The 23,395-nt window shown below is 39.1% G+C and overlaps 1 protein-coding gene across 1 annotated transcript in view; it reads right to left on the reverse strand.

Moving 5' to 3' along the window:
• The window catches only part of Smp_130650 (putative ubiquitin-protein ligase), a gene marked incomplete at both ends in the record, with an annotated part of 57,136 nt that overhangs the window by 18,903 nt on the left and 14,838 nt on the right, over positions 1-23,395 (reverse strand). Inside the window, 10 exons of the mRNA XM_018788940.1 lie at positions 3,904-3,980; positions 4,614-4,767; positions 6,708-6,835; positions 8,474-8,718; positions 9,958-10,108; positions 12,286-12,383; positions 14,515-14,956; positions 16,884-17,304; positions 18,896-19,072; positions 21,245-21,438. Of these exons, the coding sequence (XP_018654433.1) occupies positions 3,904-3,980; positions 4,614-4,767; positions 6,708-6,835; positions 8,474-8,718; positions 9,958-10,108; positions 12,286-12,383; positions 14,515-14,956; positions 16,884-17,304; positions 18,896-19,072; positions 21,245-21,438 (2,087 nt within the window). The remainder of the gene's footprint in view (positions 1-3,903; positions 3,981-4,613; positions 4,768-6,707; positions 6,836-8,473; positions 8,719-9,957; positions 10,109-12,285; positions 12,384-14,514; positions 14,957-16,883; positions 17,305-18,895; positions 19,073-21,244; positions 21,439-23,395) is intronic.

Consider the following 23,395-nt stretch of genomic DNA (forward strand, 5'->3'; position numbering starts at 1 on the left):
GGCGTACGAATCAATCATTGATCACCGGCTACCATGAAACTGCATCTTCTCACGATGCTCCACTGCCTTGTGGATCAGACCTTTAGGTCAAAGGCTCGGGGTGTGGCCCCCTAAGAAAACCACCTACTTCGGTTTGGGCACCCGGGCAGTATCACAGCCTACACACAAATAAATGAAATGATGAATTCTATTGACGATACTATTCTCGCTCATATTAGAAGCAAGACAATTTACACTATTATTATTATTATTTACTACGTCGCTTTTTCACCCCCTTTTATCCCCAATTTGTGTAACCTTACTTTTCAATTTATGCAGCAGCTCGCTCTTGGTGGAAAATCTGGCCTATCTAAACGATCTCCAGTCACTGTCTGGTTGAAAGTGAACGCTTCCACCGATTATGAATACTGAAGCAGTCTTTCTGAAACCACGTACGCCGTTCAAGCTGGCTTCCTTCAACGTTCGCACACTAATGCAGATCAGACAACAGATAGGGCTGGCTATGTCTTTAGAAAGTCTTAATGTTGATGTTTGCTGTCTATCCGAGACCCGTATTCAAGACTCTAGTGAAGTACTACAAATTCGCTCTCCATCTGTCGCTTCGAAAAGCTTGTTTCACGTGCGCTTATCCGGGGACTCTGTGGCATCTTCGTCTGGTCTTGCTGGCGTTGGTGTTGCACTAAGCGCTAGAGCTGAGGCAGCACTAATCGATTGGATCCCCATTAACAGTCGGTTATGTGCTGTTAGATTAGAAAGTTCCATCAAAGTGAGAAGAAACCGGCGTGAGAAACGGTGTCTTTTCGTCATCTCCGCCTATGCCCCGACAGATTGCAGCCCGGATGCAATCAAGGATGAGTTTTACCATCAGTTAACAATTCTTCTCCAGAAAGCACGTTCGACAGATATTGTAGTACTAGCCGGAGACTTGAATGCACAGGTCGGGCGTCTAGGCACAGAAGAGAGTCGTTTAGGTGGCCGATGGGGACTTGTTGGTCGCAGGACAGATAACGGGGACCGTTTGCTGCAACTGTGCACAGACCACAACCTGTTTCTGGCCAGCACTAACTTCCGGCACAGTCATCGCCGGTGTGCCACCTGGCGTCCTCCCTCTGCATCCCAAGCCTGGACTCAGATTGATCACATCGCGATCAGCTACCGCTGGCGTGGTTGTGTACAAGACTGCCGCTCCTTTTGGAGTACCTATCTGGAGTCTGATCATGCCCTGGTCTGCGCCAATCTCACCTTACTTTTCAGTGGCCGAAGGATTGACCACCACCAACGGATCGATGTTAGTAAACTGGCTGCAACTTCTGTTGCAAGTAAGTATCGAGCGGAGCTAGCTTCTAGGCTAGCTACCATCCCACCGAAAAGTATAGATGAGCATTGGTTGCATCTTCACGACGCCATGAAAATGGCGAGTAAAGCCGCTTGCGGCTTCGCGAAACGTCCCGCTTACAAGCACTGGGTTTCTTCTGGCTCCTTACAACTGATCGAAGCCCGTCGGTCTACTCTGGGTGACCGTGAGTATGACCACAAACGAAGGCTGTTACGTAATGAAATCGGGCAAAGCTTGCGTAAGGACCGAGAAGCCTGGTGGTCGGAGCGTGCTAATGAGATGGAAGCAGCAGCTGCATCTGGTAACTGCCGGAAGCTCTTCCAACTCATCCGAGCCACTGGCAGCAAGAAGTCTGGTGTGAGTGAAACAATCTACGAGGATGATGGGATGCCAATCACTAACATCTCTCGACGTCTTGGACGATGGGCGGAATTTTTCGAAGGGCAGTTCAACTGGCCTGCTGCTCCGGCAACATCAACCAGTTTGTCCTGCCCCCCATGGCCGGTGACGACTGATCCACCAAACGAGGCGGAAGTCCGCAAGGAACTCCAACTCTTGAAACGCTACAAATCACCGGGCCCAGATGACTTACCTCCGGCTCTTTTTAAAGATGGTGGTGACTTTCTGGCTAAGGAACTGACTGCGTTGTTTGCAAAGGTTTGGGAGGAAGAAAGTGCTCCAACATCATGGAATGAGTCAATAGTCGTCCCTATCTTTAAAAAGGGTTCACATTGTTCCTGTAATAACTATCGGGGGATAAGTCTACTTCCGATTGCGTCCAAACTATTGGCTTCTATCATTCTTCGTAGGTTGTTTAAAACCCGAGAATGATTGACTCGCGAGGAGCAGGCTGGTTTTCGTTCTGGTCGAGGATGCATTGATCACATCTTCACCCTCCGCCAAATGTTAGAACACCGTCATACTTATCGCAGGCCAACAATCGTAGTGTTTCTTGATATCAGGGCGGCCTTCGATTCGTTGGACAGGACTGTTCTCTGGGATTGTCTATTGAAGAAGGGTGTGCCTGAGAAGTTCATTAACATCTTAAAGGCCCTGTATACGAACACCTCAGGCAGAGTGAGGGCATACAACCACCTTTCTCCCTTGTTCCATTCGAGCAGTGGGGTTAGGCAGGGTTGCCCGATCTCACCATTCCTCTTCAACTTTGCCATCGACGACATCCTGGAAACAGCTCTGATGGATGTAAGTAATGGCGGTGTGGATCTGCTGCCTGGAGAACGACTTCTCGACCTTGAGTATGCGGATGATATTGTCTTACTGTGCGATAATGCCCAAGGCATGCAATCCGCACTTAATCAGTTGGCAATCAGTGTCCGCAGGTACGGTATGTGCTTTGCACCCTCCAAGTGCAAGGTACTCCTACAAGACTGGCAGGATTCTCATCCTGTACTCACCCTAGATGGTGAGCAGATTGAAGTAGTTGAGAAGTTCGTGTATCTAGGTAGCTACATAAGTGCTGGTGGTGGCGTGAGTGATGAGATTGATGCACGTATAAGGGAAGCCAGAGCGGCTTATGCCAATCTGGGCCATTTTTGGCGCCTTCGTGATGTTAGTCTGGCTGTAAAAGGTCGGATCTACAACGCGTCGGTGAGAGCAGTTTTGCTCTATGCTTGTGAAACCTGGCCTCTCCGAGTTGAGGATGTTAGACGTCTCTCTGTGTTCAAACATCGTTGTCTCCGAAGGATTGCTGACATCCATTGGCGAAATCATGTTAGTAATGCAGAGGTTCGGCATCGTGTGTTCGGGCGCAGAGACGACAACCCAATTGGTGTCACCATCTTGAAACACCGACTTCGGTGGCTTGGACATGTTTTACGAATGTCGTCCCAGAGACTTCCACGCCGTGCATTATTTGCCGACTCTGGGACTGGTTGGAAAAAGCGGAGAGGAGGTCAGTGTATGACATGGTGTCGTGGCATGAAAGAGAGCTGCAAAGGGCTAGCTTCTGTTGGTCCTTCACGACTCCCTGGCTGGGGTCCGAGAGATGGTGCAACACAGTGGCTAGAGACGTTATCAGATATGGCTCAGAATAGAAGCCAATGGCGGTCCTGCTGTAACCTTCTTCTACTTACTTCATAAAGAGTGGCTATAACTATCCTAACTGAGAGAGCTCTTCTGGTTGTACATTCAGTTCCCCCCATCACTACTCTTCTCCTTTTCTTTTTTTTCCTTCTTTTATATATACGCATCTTCTTCCTTCGCCCATTCTCATTATTTTGTGTGGCGCATATGTATCCGGTGCCCTTTGTACCAATATATATGTGGTTAAATAAATAAATAAATAAAGTTACAGAATACTAACTTGTAGTTTACATTCACTACTTATTGATTGTGATTGAGGTACCATTGAAAACTAAAGAATACTAAACAGTTACTTTGTTTTATTATGGGAATGTTTCGCATTGTAAACCTTCGGGTTTTGTTGAGGATACTTAACTATTACAAATACTTAGTAAATGTTCCGTGGTATTACAGCTCTAACTTCAATTAGTGATGAAGCTCGACGATTATTCAGTACTGTTATGTGTGATACCTGTTTCACTTACAACGTTTTTGGACTATGATAATTATTACTTCTTACTAGAGCTTCTATAATCATATTAAAGTCACTAATCAGCTGAATCTAATAGTTAATTTGAAGTAATTTCGTAAAAGTTGGCTTGGGTTACTCTCATCACAAGATAATCGCAAAGCAAACTATAAATTAGACCGATTCCCATTAAATCTTTTCAGTTAAACTACATAACTCTTGAGTAGAACTTCCCTGAAAGAGACTATTTACAACTGCCAGGGAAGTCCTACTCACTGCCTTCTCACACTGGCATTACTGTTGTTTACAAAATTGAGAGGACGGAAAGCGAATGTCCGGCGCTTTAACCAGGCTGATGGACACGGCGAGACCACCTAGAGGAGTTGGAAAACCCTGATTTCAAACCAATGGTGCACATGGGCTCCAGTATCCTGAGTGAACAAATGGCGTATGAATCAATCGTTGGTCACCGGCTACCATGGGACTGCATCTCCTCACGATGCTCCACTGCCTTGTGGATCAGATCTTTCGGTCAAAGGCTCCGGGTGTGGCCCCCTAAGAAAACCACGTGCTTCGGTTTGAGCATCTGAGCACTATCACAGCCCTCACACAAATCTCATTTGATTTGATCAGCTGGATAATTTTATGTCGACGTAGCAACAACAACAACAACAACAACAAAGAACTTACCATTTTATTTAATTTATAATTTGCAATTAAATGTACATATTCAACACGATTTTCCTCAGTAACTGGTATATGTTTTCCACCTGGTTTTAGTTCGACTGTTTCAGATTGACCAAAAATTGATTGAACCATAGTAAAATCTAATGATAAATCTCTTACATCCCCTTTGTAATTTTTAAGAAATAATAATTGTCTATTGAGAAAGAAAAAAATATGAAAAAGGTATGAGGGCGGTTACCACTTCTCGATTGCTCACATTGTGAAAGGGTTCTTCTAGAGGTAACTGAAGGAGAAATTAGGATTGAGTTGGTCTTAGTGGCCTAAGAGTGTGACCGCAGTGCCCAAGGGACAACTGACTGAGGCTGGTTACACACGACCTTTTTGTAAGTTTTATGTTAGCTCCGTAGTTGTGGGGAACTTACTGTCGGAGATGAAAGCCCGTAGGATAAGGTGAGGTGTGCATTTTTAGGTTTGACCTTTACTAACCCCACCCCTCCTTGTTGGAAGGCAGCATCGCTGTTATGCTGTTTGTCTGAGGGAAACACCTCTGTACAATCAGAAGTATAACTTCGCCCTTTTTGTCTTACCGCCCTTCAACTGACCTATATGGCATGGTAGGACTTAGAGGAACGATTGTTCAAGTCAGTATAGCTCGATTGGTTCATCATGATAGGCAAGTCCGACCATCACGTCAAGGTAGTAGCAGTGATCGGGATACTATTGGGAGGTCAGGTGAAGCTTGTAAAGAACACTGACAACATTGAATGGCATATATCGGAATACTGTGTTGATGGAAACTTAGATATCACAGAGAGGGGTATCAGCTTACTTACAGACACAGCTGAATGAGTATTGACAAAATTTTAGTTTGTCTAGTCTTTAAGTGTTGACTAAATTATATCGATCATTTTGCAGAGACGAAAACGGTTCCCTTCAGGACTAAAGATAAGCCTTTCTGAAGAATGACAAATACTTCAAAACCTAAGTTCAAGATTTTGTTCTTCGATTGTTTCTAACTACTTAAATAGAAGAAAGTTCTAATGCATTTCTCATTTATTGGGTAGTAGTAATTGCAAGTCTTAGTATAATAACCAAAACGCTTTAGGTTGATATATATTCTGTACACGGCGTAACTATAATTTATGGACGAGCCACTCAGAAGCGTTTGAGGGATTTCAAGGTTTCTGTGCTAATCACAATACCTGGTGCTCATGTACGATCGGTTCACAGAGAATTTTAGAGAAGACTTGACAATTAAGCGGCTACACAACAAATGAAACTACTAAGAAGTTCCTGTATTTGTAATTACGAGTATTAAATGACTTGTAGACTTTGTGCAGACTACAGTGATGTTGTCCTTCGATGTAACATATGTTGGAGGAAGACGTTTGCTAGAATAGGAACCTTTATTGCTCGATCCAGATTGAGATTAAGGCATATTATAATAATTGCCACAAACTGTATAATAAAAGCATCAGTAACATTGGTTGCAATGATCGCAGATGTTACTGAAGCTTCGGCTGTTCAGTGGTATGAGTATTGTAGGGACATATCCATAATAAAAATAATAAACTTACACAACCAGAATACACACAAACAATATTGAAGCTATGTGGTCGAGGCTGAGAGGGTTTTTATGACCTTATTATGGTTCCAGAGACCAACTATTATGGAGCCATATGGATGAGTTCCTCTACCTTATTGCATTAAGATTTCGGAACTTTTTTCTAACCTTGACAAGTTTCTGGAGTATATAAAAGAAGTGTATCCATTTTAATTATTTGGTTTTGTATAATATATTTTTAATCTATGCTGACTGTTTACTGACTGACTAATATTTCTCAAGGTTTCTTAAGATTCATTCAAAGGTCGTCCATAAATTATAGTCTCGCCCTATACACTAAACATATCTGTCCTAATGACTTGCGAGGTGATGACTGCCACTTGAACGAAACCATGAGGGAAATATGAAACAGGTTTTATATTTATTATTAGTGTGATTACTTATCTGTGGGATTATCAGTAGCAAACTTGGTATTTAGACCCATATGGAAAGGATACTAATATTAGTAGTAAATTTGCTTTGAATGAAAAATATTTTTTTTTACTTTTATTTCATAACAAACTACTTACTTATACAATTGTGGATCAAGTGAATGTAGATAATCAAAGCCAACTCCGCCACCGCCACTTCGACTAACAATTTTAGCCAAGAAGAAATAAGCAAACTGAAGATCGACAAGCACACCTTCGAAAATTGCCTATAATTGTATAAGTGGGTATAGACAGAAAATATATTAATAAAACCGGAAAAAAACAGAGAAAAGGTAAAATATAAGGTACAATGTTTAATTACTTAATATAGATATAGAGGTAGATGTTTACCATAGTTGAGTATTGTAAAGAAGAGGGAAAAGGACCCATTAACCATTGGAAGCCAAAGAAACATTGAAATTAAGCCAATAAATTTCGAGATAATTAAGGTGTTAGAAGGATATAGATTAAATTAAAGTATGTTCCGCGGAGAATTATGTCGGGGCACTCTGATTGGTTATTCCCTGACCAATTGGTACCAGCGGAAACCTGGAGAAGACTCTAGAATCTTCTTATGCAGAAACTATAAATATACTAAAGTATTTCTTATTGGGATTCCTAATTCAATCCAACCATTTTTATAATTAAGATCATGAGTCAATTGAGGCTAGACCACCATCGAAAACCTGGAAGCACTGGACGGCCGTTTCGTCCTATTATGGGACTCCTCAGCAGTATAATTACGTTCCTATTCAACCGTGTAATGATTTGGGGACTTGTTGAGTGAAGTAGTGTCCGAGAATACTAAACAATAGGAGTGGCTAGGTCGTAATAAGAGAAAATATAACAAAAGAACGACCAAAACTATAGTGAAATAACGATTAAAAAATTATGAATAAATGAATCATCAGAACCATTCATGAATAAAGATGTTCCCTTATTATCGAAGGAACCTCCTGAATTATTAACAAGATGTTGTCATCGGATGGATATCAGTAGGCCTTCAGTGACAAAGCCGATCAAACACAGTATATTATATTATACTTCACACAACTAAATTATGGCTCAAAGCTGAGAATATAAATCTTTAATTAGTAGACAATATATACAAATATAACAGATCTGAAATGGATCTTATTTTATTAAAACAAAAAACCATGTTCAAGCAAACAATACTAAGTGAATTTAAATTTCAATTCATTGCACAAACAATTGGCTATCAGGACTCAGTAGGTGAGTGGATAACGCGATTGCATTTGAAGCGAAAGGTACTAGGTTCGAGTCACAGAGTGAACATCAACAAGTCTGAGATACAGGTACATCCAGCTCACGAGTCCCAAATAGGAAGAAACACGCGTCAAACTGGATTAAACTGCTAGCCACTATCCATCTTTGCTTATAATGCTTATGAATTTAGGCAATATCGAGGCAATACGCACAGCATGCACATATTCCAATAAGAGACTGACCAGTTGCAGTCCTAAACATCAACTGGGAAGATTTAAACAAACAATACTAACATGTCCAGTACATTTATAAAAATGTTATTTATTTATTTATTTGAACACATAAATATTGGTACAAAGGGGCACCGAATACATATGCGCCGCACAAATCTCATTTGATTTGTGTGAGGGATGTGATACTGCCCAGGTGTACAAACCGAAGCAGGTGGTTTTCTTAGGGGGCCACACCCAGAGCCTTTGACCTAAAGATCTGATCCACAAGGCAGTGGAGCATCATGCAGGAGATGCAGTCCCATGGTAGACGGTGACCAACGATTGATTCATACGCCAAACTTTTAAGTATTTCTAACATTACAATAAACAAAAATACACAATACTACTCAAGTATTATAAATATACCTTTGCTAAAATTCTTCCCAAGAAATAATAATGTTTTAAATAATTTGTAGTAATTGCAGATGCTTGTGGATTTGGATATAATGTTTTATCTGATGCATAAATAAAAAATCCTCTAGTTGGATCAAAACCAGCACGAATAATTTCAGTAAGAAATTCTCTTGATAAACCACCACCATCAATACCAACTTCAGCTAAGCCAGTTGGATTCAAGAAGGTAACTTTTAAACGTTGATGTAAATTGGGTACTGTAAAATAGAAAAAAAAGTAGTTTTAGGTTGAAGAAATTGGTTTGATTTTTTTGTTGTATTTATCATAAATTGATCTCATTTAAGTAGTATATAATGATGGTCGGGAATTAAATGTATTTCAGTAGAAGATCGATAACGAAGTAACGGAAACGAAACGCAATAGGTATGAAAATACATCAACAATGATAATCGGAGACGATAGACTGATATTTGCAGAAGGAACGGTTAAGATTGAGATGATTGATTGATAGTTTGCAAATTAACTATTTACTATATGGTTATCAGATTTTACTGAGATATTCTGTAATTTTGTGCCTAAATACATTCGATTGTCCCCACTCGTGTTCTTGTTTACTACAGTACTAGTGAGATCTGGAAGTCCTGAGTACGATCCTTTGTGGGTTGTGGATGCATACTAGGGAAGAGTAATACACTAAGAAGAAACGATTATCCAGTGACAAATAATTCTCAGTAGAACGCTGAAACCAATTTCAAAACAACAGATGATGAATCGGGAATAAAAAGTCACCCCACTATGTTTTTTGTATCCGCTTTCCAAATACGGAATTGAATGCATTGATCGCACGATGTTTTATTTGAAAATCGCACGTCGTCAACAGATGACTGATTAGTCTAATTTTAAAAAACCCAGCCGAGAGATTGAGTTTCGTTAATGAAACCGGAATCTTAAAGTTGTGAAGAATAGAAAATACAGGACAACATTGGAATCGTATCTAAATTGTAATATGAAATACGTTTGAAGAATCCGGGATCAAAACCAAGGAGTCGTAATGAAGTAATATAGGCTCGTCTTACATTAGCTATTTTCTATTTTACAGAGTCATTTGTCAGCCAGTACCTAAAGATAGGGAATAATACAAGATATGAGAATCATCGAATTCAGTAATCGCTATTATTCGTTATTATTATCGTTATTATTCCACAACCCCATTTACAAATCATGATTTCACATGAACGTGGTTAATCGTTGTAAACTCGTCAGCTGGATATACCTGGATCGAAGTGTTGATGTTCACATTGAGACTCAAACCCAGTTATCTTGTCCTGTAAACACCAGCATCAGAACTGAGATGGATATATATCCAGCCGACAAATCGTAAATATGACGAAACACGCATCCTATGTTCCTCTGACATCCATTATTATTCAACTTTAATAAAAAAAACTTGTAATTAAATGATAATAATGAAACAAACTGTCCAAAATAAACATTACCATTTTCTTTAGATAATTTCTCAAATCCATCTTCATATAAATGGGTTCGACGAACAATAAGAGGAACACTTGGTTGATTGGATATATTATATATACGTCGAAATGGATTACGATTATATGTACTATCATCATTGATAAGAATCTTAAATAACTATTAAAAGGAAAATGTAAAAAAAAAGAAAAACTAAGATAAATTGCAACATAATAACAGTCAGTCAGTCAGTCAGAAAGACAAATATCAAGCAATTTTAATCTCAAGGTTTAAAGGAAGATAAAGAGTGAATACACCTACGCCATTGTGATCGATTCTAAGCCATGTCACCCACAGTCTCCAACCATTGGTTACGATAGTCAAGTGGACCACAACCAAGTAGTCTACATCTACCAACATGTCTCACACCAGAAGTTAGTGACTTCATGCTCTGATGCCACGTTTTGGTTTGGCCGCACCTAATTCTCTTCCAACCATCCCCTATACTAGTCAGCATTACGCGTCGTGGTAATCCGTGTTAAGGCATACGTAACACGTGACCCAACAATCTCAGTAGATAAAGATTCATGACCTCATCAACTGATTTACCATCATTCCCTAATACCCTATGTCTAACCTCACTATTACATACACGGTGATCTCAGTAGATGCGAGCAATATTTCTAAGGCATCTGTGGTCAAATACTAGTTAAATAACTAGTATCTTCTACTCTTAATGGCCATGTTTCACAGCCGTAAAGTAGAACAGAACGAACTGCTGTGCAGTATACTCGTCCCTTAACTGATAGACGGATATCTCGTCTTCGCCATAGGTGACGTAAGTCGGCAAAAGTCAGACGAGCTTTTTGAATCCATGCTGAGATTTCGTCAGACACCAACCCATTAGGGCTGATCAGACTTCCAAGGTAAGTGAAGTTGTCGACACGTTCGACTACTTCACTCCCTATCCTTAGTTCAGGTGTTGACGCAGGCCAGTCCTGGAGTAACAATTTACATTGAGAGGGGGAGAAACGCATTCCAAACATCCTGGCATTATTACTCAGTTCTACATAATAACAACTATAATCAAATAGAATTTATACCCTGTTTAACAAGTCAGATAATTGTTATATGAACTTAGTAGCTCAGGGAAACAACATGTTGAACGTTTAAAGTGAAAAGTATGGGTTTGAGACTAGATGTGAATATCAATACTTGGATGCAGATATATTCCTAAGTCTATTTGTTTTTTGTAATATTACACTCTTTGAGCTAAATGCTTTATTTGTGAAGCTTTGATTTTCTTATTATTTTATTTCATTTAAACACATAAATATTGGTACAAGAAAGCACCAGATATATATGCGTTGCACAAATCTCATTTGATTTGTGTGAGGGCTGTGATACTACCCACGTGCCCAAACTAAAACAGGTGGTTTTCTTAGGTAGTCACACCCGGAGCCTTTGACCTAAAGGTCTGATCCACAAGGCAGTGGAGCATCGTGAGAAGATGCAGTCCCATGGTAGTCGGTGACCAACGATTGATTCATACGCCATTTGTTCCCTCAGGATACTGGAGCCCATGTGCACTATTGGTTCGGAATCAGGGTTTTCCAACTCCTCTAGGTGAACTTTCCGTGTCCACTGACCCGGTTAAAGCGTCGGGCATTCGCTTTTCGTTCTCTCAATTTCGTAAACAACACCCCCGCCACGAGAAGGCAGTGAGTAGGACTTCATTGGCAGAGGCTATATACGCGTGGCCATGTGAGAGCATTTGGAGAGGGAGAGAGGACTCTCCCCATTCTCGGCCGTACCAGAAGTGTAAATATAAGAAGAAAGCGAATTATTAAAAGGTCCCTTCAATAAATGATATGATTCTCTCCATATACATAAATGAATCATTATACAATACATAAGGTGTTTGATTGATGCTTAGAGCACTTTTTTTCCAACTATTTGGAAATAGTTTTTAAACCCCGGACCCATCAATTTTGGATTGAACATCCGAGTGGTAGTATTAATAGGCCACATAAGTGTGGAATTCACCCAAGTGGGTATTATTAATATTAATGGTTTTATTCAATATTGTGCTCGATAAATAAAAGCTTATACGGTCTGCGAAGTTCCCAGCCAGAGGAAGATCATAATTGATCATCATTATGTTATTATTTCAATTGCTGTCGAAGTAACACATTTACCGATTCATGTACTCAACTTGGAGTAACACTTTAGCTCTAAGTGTTGTTTCAAACAATTCAACAATCAAATAATCCCTAATAGGCGAATAGCTTAAATCAATGCCAATAATGTAATGAATAGGCAATCAAAAGCATACATTACATACACAATATACTTACTTTAACTCGTTTTTCAAATGGTATAACAAATGGAACTTTTTTCAATAATAAGATTTGACGTATTTGACGATTAGATAAAGAAAATGATTCTAGTACCGCTGACATTTAAAAGAAAGACAAACAAACAAACAAATATGTCAGAAGGGGTTTTTGTGGATATTTCAGTATTTTCATAGTTGAAATCATGAGTCAATTGAAGCTAGACCACCATGGAAGACCTGGAAGCACTGCTTTAATGCCGCTTCGTTCTATTATGGGACTCTTCAGTTAGACATTAACACCGTTGGATGCAGACTCAGTGATCTATCGGTTAAGTGCTCTGGCGCGAGACTGGTAGGTTCTGGGTTCGAATCCCGCGAGTGCGGGATCGTGGATGCGCGCTGCTGAGGAGTCCCATGATAGAACGAAACGGCTGTCCAGTGCTTCCAGGTTTTCCATGGTGGTCTAGCTTCAACTTACTCATGATTTCAACTATGAAAAACAAATATGATCAGAAATTATTTTGCGATAGAAACACTTTGAGACAGTAACAATAAATAATCATCGTTTCCTACAAGAAAGATTAATTGACACACACACACACACAAAGAGTATTAGAAGTGTCATTATATTGCTGAAGGGAATTGGGAGAATGCCTTAGTTGAATGTACCTAGGGTTTTATATTAGTTGGTTCTTTTAAATAAGTTGTACCTGTAATCTTTGGGAAATCGATAATCTCTTTAGAATTCACAAACCCGCTTAATTCAGTCTGAATGTCAGAAACATTTACATGCTGAGGGCTAGATAGGTTACACTTGAATCCTTTTAGGATTGAAAGTTATTTGCACTAAGTTGAATATGGGTGATCATTATTTAGAACAAGCCAACGACTCGTGATTTCAACTATGAACATACTGAAATCTCCACAAAACCCCTTCTAATCTATAATCATATGCTCACAAGTGACTGACTTCAAGGGATATTTCCTTGAGTTCTAGTGGGAAGCAGTGACCAGTGGAGTTCTACCAAGTCTGTCGTAGAAATATCAACTCACTGAAGACAATTGGTGAACAGTTACTCAAACATCGTGGATTGGTTGAAGTCAGACATTTACACCGCTGGATGCCGGCTCAGTGGTCTATCGGTCAAGTGCTCTGGCGCGAGACTGGTTGGTCCTGGGTTCGAATCTCGCGAGTGCGGGATCGTGAATGCACACTGCTGAGGAGCCCCATAATAGGATGAAACGGTCGCCCAGTGCTTCCAGGTTTTCCATGGTGGTCTAGCTTCAATTGACTCATGATTTCAACTATGAAAATACTGAAATCTCCACAAAACCCCTTCTGAACGAACTAATTGGTCAATGGGTTTTCAAAACACTTAAGTATGTGATCACTAATTACTGTGAAGAATTGCTTCAAACCACGCAGCGAGCGCTTAACATGCTGACCACTTCATTGACATAAATGGTTTACATTTGTAATTTTAATCAGTCCATAATATTGCTTAATTCCCTTCCAACGTCATTGGTAACTACTGTTTTACTCCTTACATATCTAAACTCTAAGAGTCCTGACTTCTTACTAGAGCACTTTGGATTCAATCCTCAGTGGAATTCGTAATGTGTATTGCTAAGGAATTTCATACTAAGAAAAAACAGCTATGCAGTACTGTGGAGGCCTTAATTTGACTCCAATTTAGATCGTATGAATGATTGATGGTCAAAATATACATCCAGTCTATCCTCGTATGTAATACATAGCTTAATCTGCGTTGATGAATAGCGGAGTTGAATAAGTCAAATACGAGAATGGATTTTGAATACATATATTTTGTACACTCATTGATCTGGATAGGAAATCACAGGGATGAAGCGAATAGAAGAGAGCGAAGCAAAAACGACACGCATTGGAGATGGCGGATAAGCCAGCTCGCTTTAATCAAGCGTTGATCAATATTTATGGTCAGATAAAAAATAAGTTACAGACATGTGATGAATAGGATAAGAAGTGTACATACATACGCTCATATAAAAAATAGTCAGGGTTAATAAGTGAATAATTAACAAGGTGAAAACTTGACTCATGATGGATAGGTAAATTGACTTGTCCTGAAGTTATAATAAGGATATATGGGCTTAACATATCAACCGACACTACAGTACATACTGGTTTTCAATGATTATCTAACTAAGTTCAGTCAACAATGCCGCTAATCAAAACATTATGACAAATACATATCACTACACCAACCTTGATTTCGATCTGGATTCAAAATACTGTAATAACCAAACGGTGCATCAGCTAATGCTAATGTATCTTGATAACCTCGATTTTCAAACCATGACGATTGTGATTCTGTAGTATTTAATAAATCAAACAAGTTATCTTTTAACCAAAATGTTTGACTAACACTTGGTGTGCCGATTGGTAGACGTGGTGAATTTGTTACACGTGCAATATCAGTTATTGAGGATGATGGTGATGAAAATGGAGATGATACATTTGTAGAAGCTGTACATGTCATTGTTGTTGTCGTTGTGGTCTGTGGATTGTGTAAGAGATAGATAGGCAGACTAATATCTTGCTGACGTCGGCAACGACGATCCCAATCATAGATTTGAAATACTAATCGTTCAATTTGACGCAGTAAACTACACCAACAATATAGTAAAACACGTAAATCTGGTATAGACTGAAAGAAAAAGAACAGTAGTTTTATACATACAGAGAGAGAGAGAGAGTAATCAATTCTTAAATTCAGCTATACACATAAATACACACACAATCCTGCATAGATTAGTGGTTAGGAATTTCAAGTTTCAGCTACTAAGTTGTTGGTTTAAGCATGCCTCACCTACTTCGGTTTGGCCAGCCGCTCAGTATTAGTAGCCCTCAAACTTGAAGCGTAGTTTGAGACCAAGTACATGTATTTGAGCCTGGTTAAAGAGTTAATAAATATGTATAAATATTAAAGTAAATAATACAGCACGTGGATATAATATACTAGTAAGTTAAGTAGTTCACAGTAGTCGAAAGGAAACCCTGAATGACCCAAGGTTTCGTACTCATCAGTAGGATTTGCCTACAATATCGAGGGAAGTGATGTTTCCTGTAGGATTCAAACTCACATTACCCAGGTTCACAATATGAGAAGTTGCTACAGAGCTATCCCGTCTCTTGTTAAGCGTTTTCTCTTTACATGACTTTCATTCACATGTCTACGCGTATATACGCTCACAATAGTACTCAGTTGGTAATAAAAAATTTATTTATTATTTATTTAAACACACAAATATTGGTACAAGGAAGCATCAGATAAATATGCGCCACACAAATCTCATTCGATTTGTGTGAGGGCTGTGATACTGCACGAGTGCCCGAACTGAAGCAGGTGGTTTTCTTAGGGGCCCACACCCGGAGCCTTTGACCGAAAGATCTGATCCACAAGGCAGTGGAGCATCGTGAGGAGATGCAGTCCCATGGTAGTCGGTGACCAACGATTGATTCATACGCCATTTGTTCCCTCAGGATACTGGAGCCCATGTGCACCATTGGTTTGGAATCAGGGTTTTCCAACTCCTCTAGGTGGACTTTCCGTGTCAACCAACCCGGTTAAAGCGACGGACATTCGCTTTTCGTCCTCTCAATTTTGTAAACAACAGTAATGCCAGTGTGAGAAGGCAGTGAGTAGGACTTCCCTGACAGAGGCTGTATACGCGTGGCCGTGTAAGAGCATTTCAAGAGGGAGGGTGGACTCTCCCCACTCTCGGCCGTACCAGGGCATTTGGGGGCAATAAAAAACAATCAAACGATGTGATGCAACATCGACTTAAAAACTTTATCACCTCACAAACAAAAATCTAGATAATGATTTCTGTAATTAACATATTGCCCGGCATAATCAATAACTTCTTGTTCAATTTATCCAATAAATACATAGGCTGAAGTTATAAAACACTTATTTTGAGAAGTATACGGTACATCAAATTTCGCAATAATGAAAATACTCTAAATACATAGCATTTACATAATACATATACACAACTTTAAGTCATCCATTTGCATCTTCTGGTATGTTCGGCAATCCGAACTACCTTCTCGTCTGGTCTACAAGTGTTCCGCCTATACTGTCGTTTCGCTGTACGGATCTTTTTTTCTTCGTCTGACGACGGTTGCAACTTCGATGCCACGTTTCGTTACATAATACTTACGATAAATCTTTTGAGTAGCACACACCACAGTGCAACAACTTAGATCGATGCACATCTGCGTCAGGATTTGCCTTGCTTATGATTGACTGGCTAGTTGACTAGTGTTGAATGACTTCTACCAACCAAGTTTTCATTTGACTCAAACTGGACGCATTACGTTTAAATAAGAGATGGGGTTGGAATCCGATGGAGAATACTAGTCTCTTCAAGATTTAGAATGAGCATCTTGCGGACGAGTGTGTATAATGCTAGTTGACACACTCCACTCACAAGTGAATTGTATCAATTGTGAGAGAATTCAGATTCCCTAGTATGATTCGAACTTGTATGAAATGGTTTATAAAATATTTGTTAGTGACAGTCCACGAAAACGTAATAACAAAGTAATCAATTAAGAAATTGCTTTACCCATTCTGTATTATTTCGCATCAATAGATCACCACCAGGTGAATTACCAAGATCAGTCATCTCGACCCATTGTTTTATTCTACGTAATACTGCACTATAATTTGGTTGTTCCATTGATTCTGTACAATGTGTATCTGTTTGTAAATTACGAGTTCTTTTCGGCACTTGATCAGGATGTGACAAATCAATTAGGCCGAGCATAAGATCACGAAGTCTTGCACCAACATGTAATAATTCATCCGCACGAAAACCACAACCTCCTCGTGAAGGTTCACTATTATTATTGATTGACTGTTGATGACGATAATCGTCGGAGTTGGTGTAGTTCACTTCCGATGAGATATCACAGATTTCCGAATCAGTTAAACATAATAAGCGATGATGAAGACAATCAGCAAATGTAAATATCAATGGAAGGTAACTGTTTAAATGAACAAATAAATAGGTTATTTGAATAATTTTTGAAGAGATTGGTTTAACCTACACGTGGTGTTCATCACAGATTAATAACATTTGGAATGACACAAAATATCAGGGAAACACTGAACAGCTATTTTGTCCCAATGTGGGACACCTTGACAGTGCGCAGACAAAACTCCACTAGGGATCGAACTGAGGACATTCGGATCTCTCAGCGAATAAATAACCATTGAAATAATTAAATCCAATAATATCATTCCAAGTTCCATCAAGTGACGAAATAGAGCGACGACCATTCAAAGTCAATAGTGACAACTGTTCCAAGTCGACTGATGTTAAAACGGTACTAATGGACACCAACACTATGGTTCTAGTGGTTGGATGTTAAACGCCAGATCTAAAATTCCTGGATTCGATTCCTGTTGGTATGTGGGTGTGAACTGTCAAGTAGAAGCACTAGGACATAACAGCTGTTCTGAAGCACTACAAGTGAGATCAATTTGTAACGATTACTACCTACTAAATAAATCCATAAATGACAGTTAGTCGGAAAAAGATATCAAGGAAACGACATTAGAAAAACAAGAATCCATTTATTATTTAAGTAAGGGATATTAGTAGATGCATCTAGGAGGCATAGGTTCTATATACAGAAATTCATTTGATAAAAACTTCACTAGATCTAATTCAACATTATAACCCGAATACATCGGTTGCTGAGTAAATGCTACAATCCAATCATTGGGCGAGAGGCAAGGGAAAGGAAGCACTGTTGAAAAATTCCACACCAAAATGAAATATAACAAATACTAAAGCCAATTCTCATCCCACACTAAGACGAAAAACAAAAACCAAAGTGTATTTTACTGTTAACCAATAGTGGAAATCTAATTAACATAAACTATAGACAAATATAGAGGTACTCTCATTTTAGAAGAGGTTACAACATTCTTTTTCAACAATTAATTTTTATTTATTTATTTAAACACATAAATATTGGTACAAGGAGGCACCAGATATATATGCGTCATACAAATTTCATTCGATTTGTATGAGGGTTGTGATATTGCCCGGGTGTCCAAACCGAAGCAGGTGGTTTTCTTGAGAGGCCACACCCGGAGCCGTCGATCTAAAGATCTGATCAACAAGGCAATGGAGGAACGTTAGGAGGTGGAGTCTCATGACAGCCGGTGACCAACGATTGATTCATACACCATTTGTTCACTCAGGATACTGGTCATCCCATGTGCACCATTGGTTTAGAATCAGGGTTTTCTAACTCCCCTAGATGGACTCACCGTGTCCACGAACCCAATTAGAGCGCCGGACATTCACTTTTCGTCCTCTCAACTTCGTAAACAACAGTAATGTCACGAGAAGGCAGTGAGTAGGACTTCCCTGGCAGTTATAAATAGTTTTTCTGGTTAGCGTTTTTTTAATGACTTAGTTTTCTATGAGATGGGGTCGCTAATCCCATGCCCAATCCTCCTCCTTTATTCAGGCTTGGGACCGGCAGTAGCCCCCCGGGGGGGTTATAGGCGGAGTAGTAGTCCACATGGAATACAAATCTTTACTTAGTATTATTAACTAACCTTTGAAGTTCCATTAAATGTGATGGTAATTCACCAGAACATAAAATATTTAATAATGAATACATATTAGGATCTGAATAATTTATTGTTGTTGATTTATCGGAACATTTAGTATTTTCAATTAATTTCCATAAACAACGTAAATAGATTGTATGCTGTGAATAAATAGAGTTAATACTGTAAAACAGTAAAAAGAGAAAAAGGATACATTCAAATAATCATATATATATATATATATATATATATATATATATATATATATATATATAGCATGTCAGTTAGTTACAAAAATAACAATAATAAACGTAGAATCTGGGAGACAACAAACCAGATTCCAGCGGAGGAAGAAATCAGGAAGAAGCTCTGGAAGTGGATTGGGCACACTTTGAGGAAATCACCCAATCGCGTCACAAGACAAGCCCTCACATGGAATCCTGAAGGCCAAAGGAGACGAGGAAGACCAAAGAACACATTACGCCGAGAAATTGAGACAGACATGAGAAGAATGAACAAAAACTGGATAGAACTAGAAAAGAAAGCCCAGGACAGAGTGGGTTGGAGAATGCTGGTTGGAGGCCTATGCTCCACTGGGAGTAACAGGCGTAAGTAAAGTAAGTAAGTAGAATCTCACATAAACATGTAGATCAGTTCAAGTTTTCCAACTAGATCAATATAGTGAAATGAAATTATTTCAAGATAAATACCAAAGTTGGAGAAACAGTGACATGATACATTACTGGTCGTAGAAATGATTAGGCATAAGTAATGTGATTGAAGAAGAAAAGGTAAGGTAAATTTGTGGAATAAAAGTATTTTGAAACAAAGACATTTGTAACATGGTGAATTATTCTGAGATATGTCATTTAAAGCATCCAACTATTAGTAACGATCATATCATGGATTCCAACCAGGTAGGTCAGTCAGTCAGCTACAACGTAGGACTAGGCACACATATGCATCGGTCCAAGTTGCCATACCTCGTTAGCACAACAAGATGAACACCGAATTCATAGAAGTAGTTGATTTAGTGGTGGTAGTATATAAAAGATAGGTTGTATATAAGGATATAGTATAGGAAGCAATTTTATTCTCAAAGTTTAAGGGAAGATAAAGAGCGAATACACCTGCGCCATTGTGATCGATCCTCAGCCACGTCACCCACAGTCTCCAATCATTGGTTACGATAGTCACACAGACCCCAACCAAGTAGTCTGCATCTACCAACATGGTTCAGACTAGAAGTTAGTGACTTCAAGCTCTGATGCTACATTTTGGTTTTAGTGTCCCTAACTTTCTTTTATCTGTCTCCAACATTAGTCAGCATTGCGAGTTGTGGTAATCGGTGTTCAGGCATACGTAACATGTGACCCAACCATCTCAGTTGATGAACATTCATAACCACATAAACTGACTTACCATCATTCCCTAATACCCTGTGTAAGGTTACTCACTGTTACTTACCCGGTGATCCCATCAGATAAGAGCAATATTTCTAAGGCATCTGTGATCAATTACTAGTAACTTACGAGTATCTTCTACTCTTAATGGCCACGTTTCACAGCCGTAAAGTAGAACAGAGTGAACTGCCGCGCAGTATACTCTTCCCTTAATTGATAGACGGATATCTCGTCTTCACCATAGCTGACGTAAGTTGGCAAGAGCCAAACGACCTTTTTGAATCCGTGCTGAGATTTCATCAGACACCAACCCATTAGGGCTTATCGGACTTCCAAGATAAGTGAAGTTGTCGACACGTTCGACTAATTCACTCCCTATCCTTAGTTCAGGTGTTGACGCAGGCCAGTCCTGGAGTAACAGGTGGTTTGTACCTACCAGCATAAAGTAATTCAACAATCAAAAATTTTATGAACTGATGCTAAATTCTCATATGTGGCTGCAAGTAGCTTTCGTAAAACCTATTCCTATACAAGTGGACATTGTATGTCGATGTAGGTCTTAGGTACCTCTATTGGTGAAAATTGAGAATCTAATCAACTAATTTGCTTCTTTATATCTTGTACTCTGCATGTAACCTCAACATTACTCACTCCACAGTGTTAATACACATTTCAAAGGCGTGGGTAATTAAATACTAGTAACTTGGGAATATCTATTTGCAGAGGTCATGTGAGAAATACAATACAGAGACAAATGATTAGGAGTAGTTCTGATGAAACTAAATCCTTGAACCTAATCAGTTCACAATAGTCTGATTACAAATTGTCAATAATATTGTGTAATCAATACTTTGTAATAATGATTCTGAGTGTACGAAATATAGATGCCCGAATAAATGACAGTCTAAAACATATATAGAGTACAACATATTAACCAAATGATTTAACATACCGTATTAATGATGTTCTAGACAAACCACATACTTGAGAAAGGCAATAATGTAGGTATGATGAAGAATGAATCAATTCTAATTTATCTGGATTATCCAAATCACTAGTGAAATTTTCCACTGTAGACAATGCACTAGCTGCTAGCGCCGGTAAACTATGACTTAGTGATACAGAGATTTTTTTCAGTTGAGTAATCTAAAGACAAAAAAAAGATAATCAATGTTTACTTACAAACCTTCTTCATTCATCTTCATTATACAGTATAAATAAAGTCTTGAATTTTTATTGCCTATTAGCTAGTTTGACAATTATCCATTAGAATCTGAGTCAGAAACTATAACTATAAATCTTAATCAAAGAGGACGACTAACCTGAAATAATCAGAGCAAGTTTCTAACCCGGGGAATTAAAGGCCAGAAGGCGAGGACTCTGACCACTAAGCAACCGTCCTACATGACCTCCTTATTATTACTACTAAGGCTTCGGGTTGTCCCATGGTTAATATTTAATAATAATGAATTTGGTTAACCTCTTCTATATTGGCATATGGGTCAAATGAATAGATGCCTTGATATTTATTATATTAACTGTGTTTATACATTTTGTTATATTTTAAATTGGTAGTACTTAGAAGAGAGGTTAGACTACATACAGTAGGTTAAATTCAAAGCGAAATGTAAAACTTAGTATTTGGTTATTAATGAATTGAATTGCCAAAATTTGATTCTTAACAGGTAGGTAGGTGTTCTTATTCACAAACTGACTTATTAATTTATTTATTTAAACACATAAATATTGGTACAAGGAAGCACCAGATACATATGTGCCACACAAATCTCATTTGATTTGTTTAAGGGCTGTGATACTGCCCAGGTGCCCAGACCGAAGCAGGTGCTTTTCTTAGGGGCCCACACCCGGAGCCTTTGACCTAAAGGTCTGATCCACAAGGCAATGGAGCAACGTAAGGAGATGCAGTCCCAGGGTAGCCAGTGACCGACGATTGATTCATACGCAGTTTGTTCATTCAGGATACTGCAGTCAGCCCATGTGCACCAATGGTTTGGAATGAGGGTTTTCCAACTCCCCTAGGGGAACTTTCCGTGTCCACCAGCCCAGTTAAAACGCCGGACATTCGCTTCTCCTGCTCTGGATTTCGTAAACAACACCCCCGCCACTAGAAGGCGGTGAGTAGGACTTGTGTGGCAGAGGCTATATACGCGTGACCATGTGAAAGCATTTCGAGAGGGAGAGCGGACTCTCTACACTCTCGGCCGTACCAGGGCATTTGGGGGTCACAAACTGACTACTTTATAATAAAAATTTTCTCTGAACACATAAAGGTTAAAATGTATTTCTCAAAAACTATAAAATTAGTTTATTTGCTAAGAATTATACAATGCATGTGAGTCCTGCATGGTGTATTTATCATTGCTGCCCAGAGTACCTAGCCTGTCACATGCTGTCTATTAGTGTTTTTGTGACTTTTTAGGCCACTGGATCTACCAAAATTAATATAACAGTATATAGTGCTACCGCTGTGACAGGTTCGAACCCCGTTCCGCATACATTTGGTCAGGCCATTAAAATAGTATCAACAGTTCTTACATATAAAGTGTGACTCAAAGGCAAGAAGACAAAACTAAATTTGGTAAATGTTTTTTAGAAAAATTCACGAAATTCTCATAGTATTCCTGAAGAACATTATCATTAAAAGCCTCGGAATAAAGGAGAAACCTGCAATTGGTCAGTAATTTGTTTCATCTGCATGGTATTTGGTAAGCTACAAACATCGACTGCACTGTCGGTGAATGTACAAATATCTTGCTTTTGTATTCGCCAGATATTATCTTTGAGCTTGTAATAGTTCACTATTTTTTTTCTAACTCATTAGTGAATTTCATGTATGAATCAAATAATAATCAAAATTTCTGTGAGACTGCCCAAGTGTCCTAACTGAAGCAGGTGGTTTTCCTAGGGAGCCACATCCCGAGCTTTTGACTTAAAGGTCTAATCCACAAGGCAATGGAGGAACGTTAGGAGATGCAGTCTCATGGTAGTCGGTGACCAATAATTGGTTCATACTTCATTTGTTCACTCAGGATACTGGGGTTAGCCCATGTGCACCAGTGGTTTAAAATGAGGGTTTTCCAAC

Source organism: Schistosoma mansoni, chromosome W, assembly GCF_000237925.1.
Source record: "Schistosoma mansoni strain Puerto Rico chromosome W, complete genome".
In the NCBI taxonomy this organism is placed as follows: domain Eukaryota; kingdom Metazoa; phylum Platyhelminthes; class Trematoda; order Strigeidida; family Schistosomatidae; genus Schistosoma; species Schistosoma mansoni.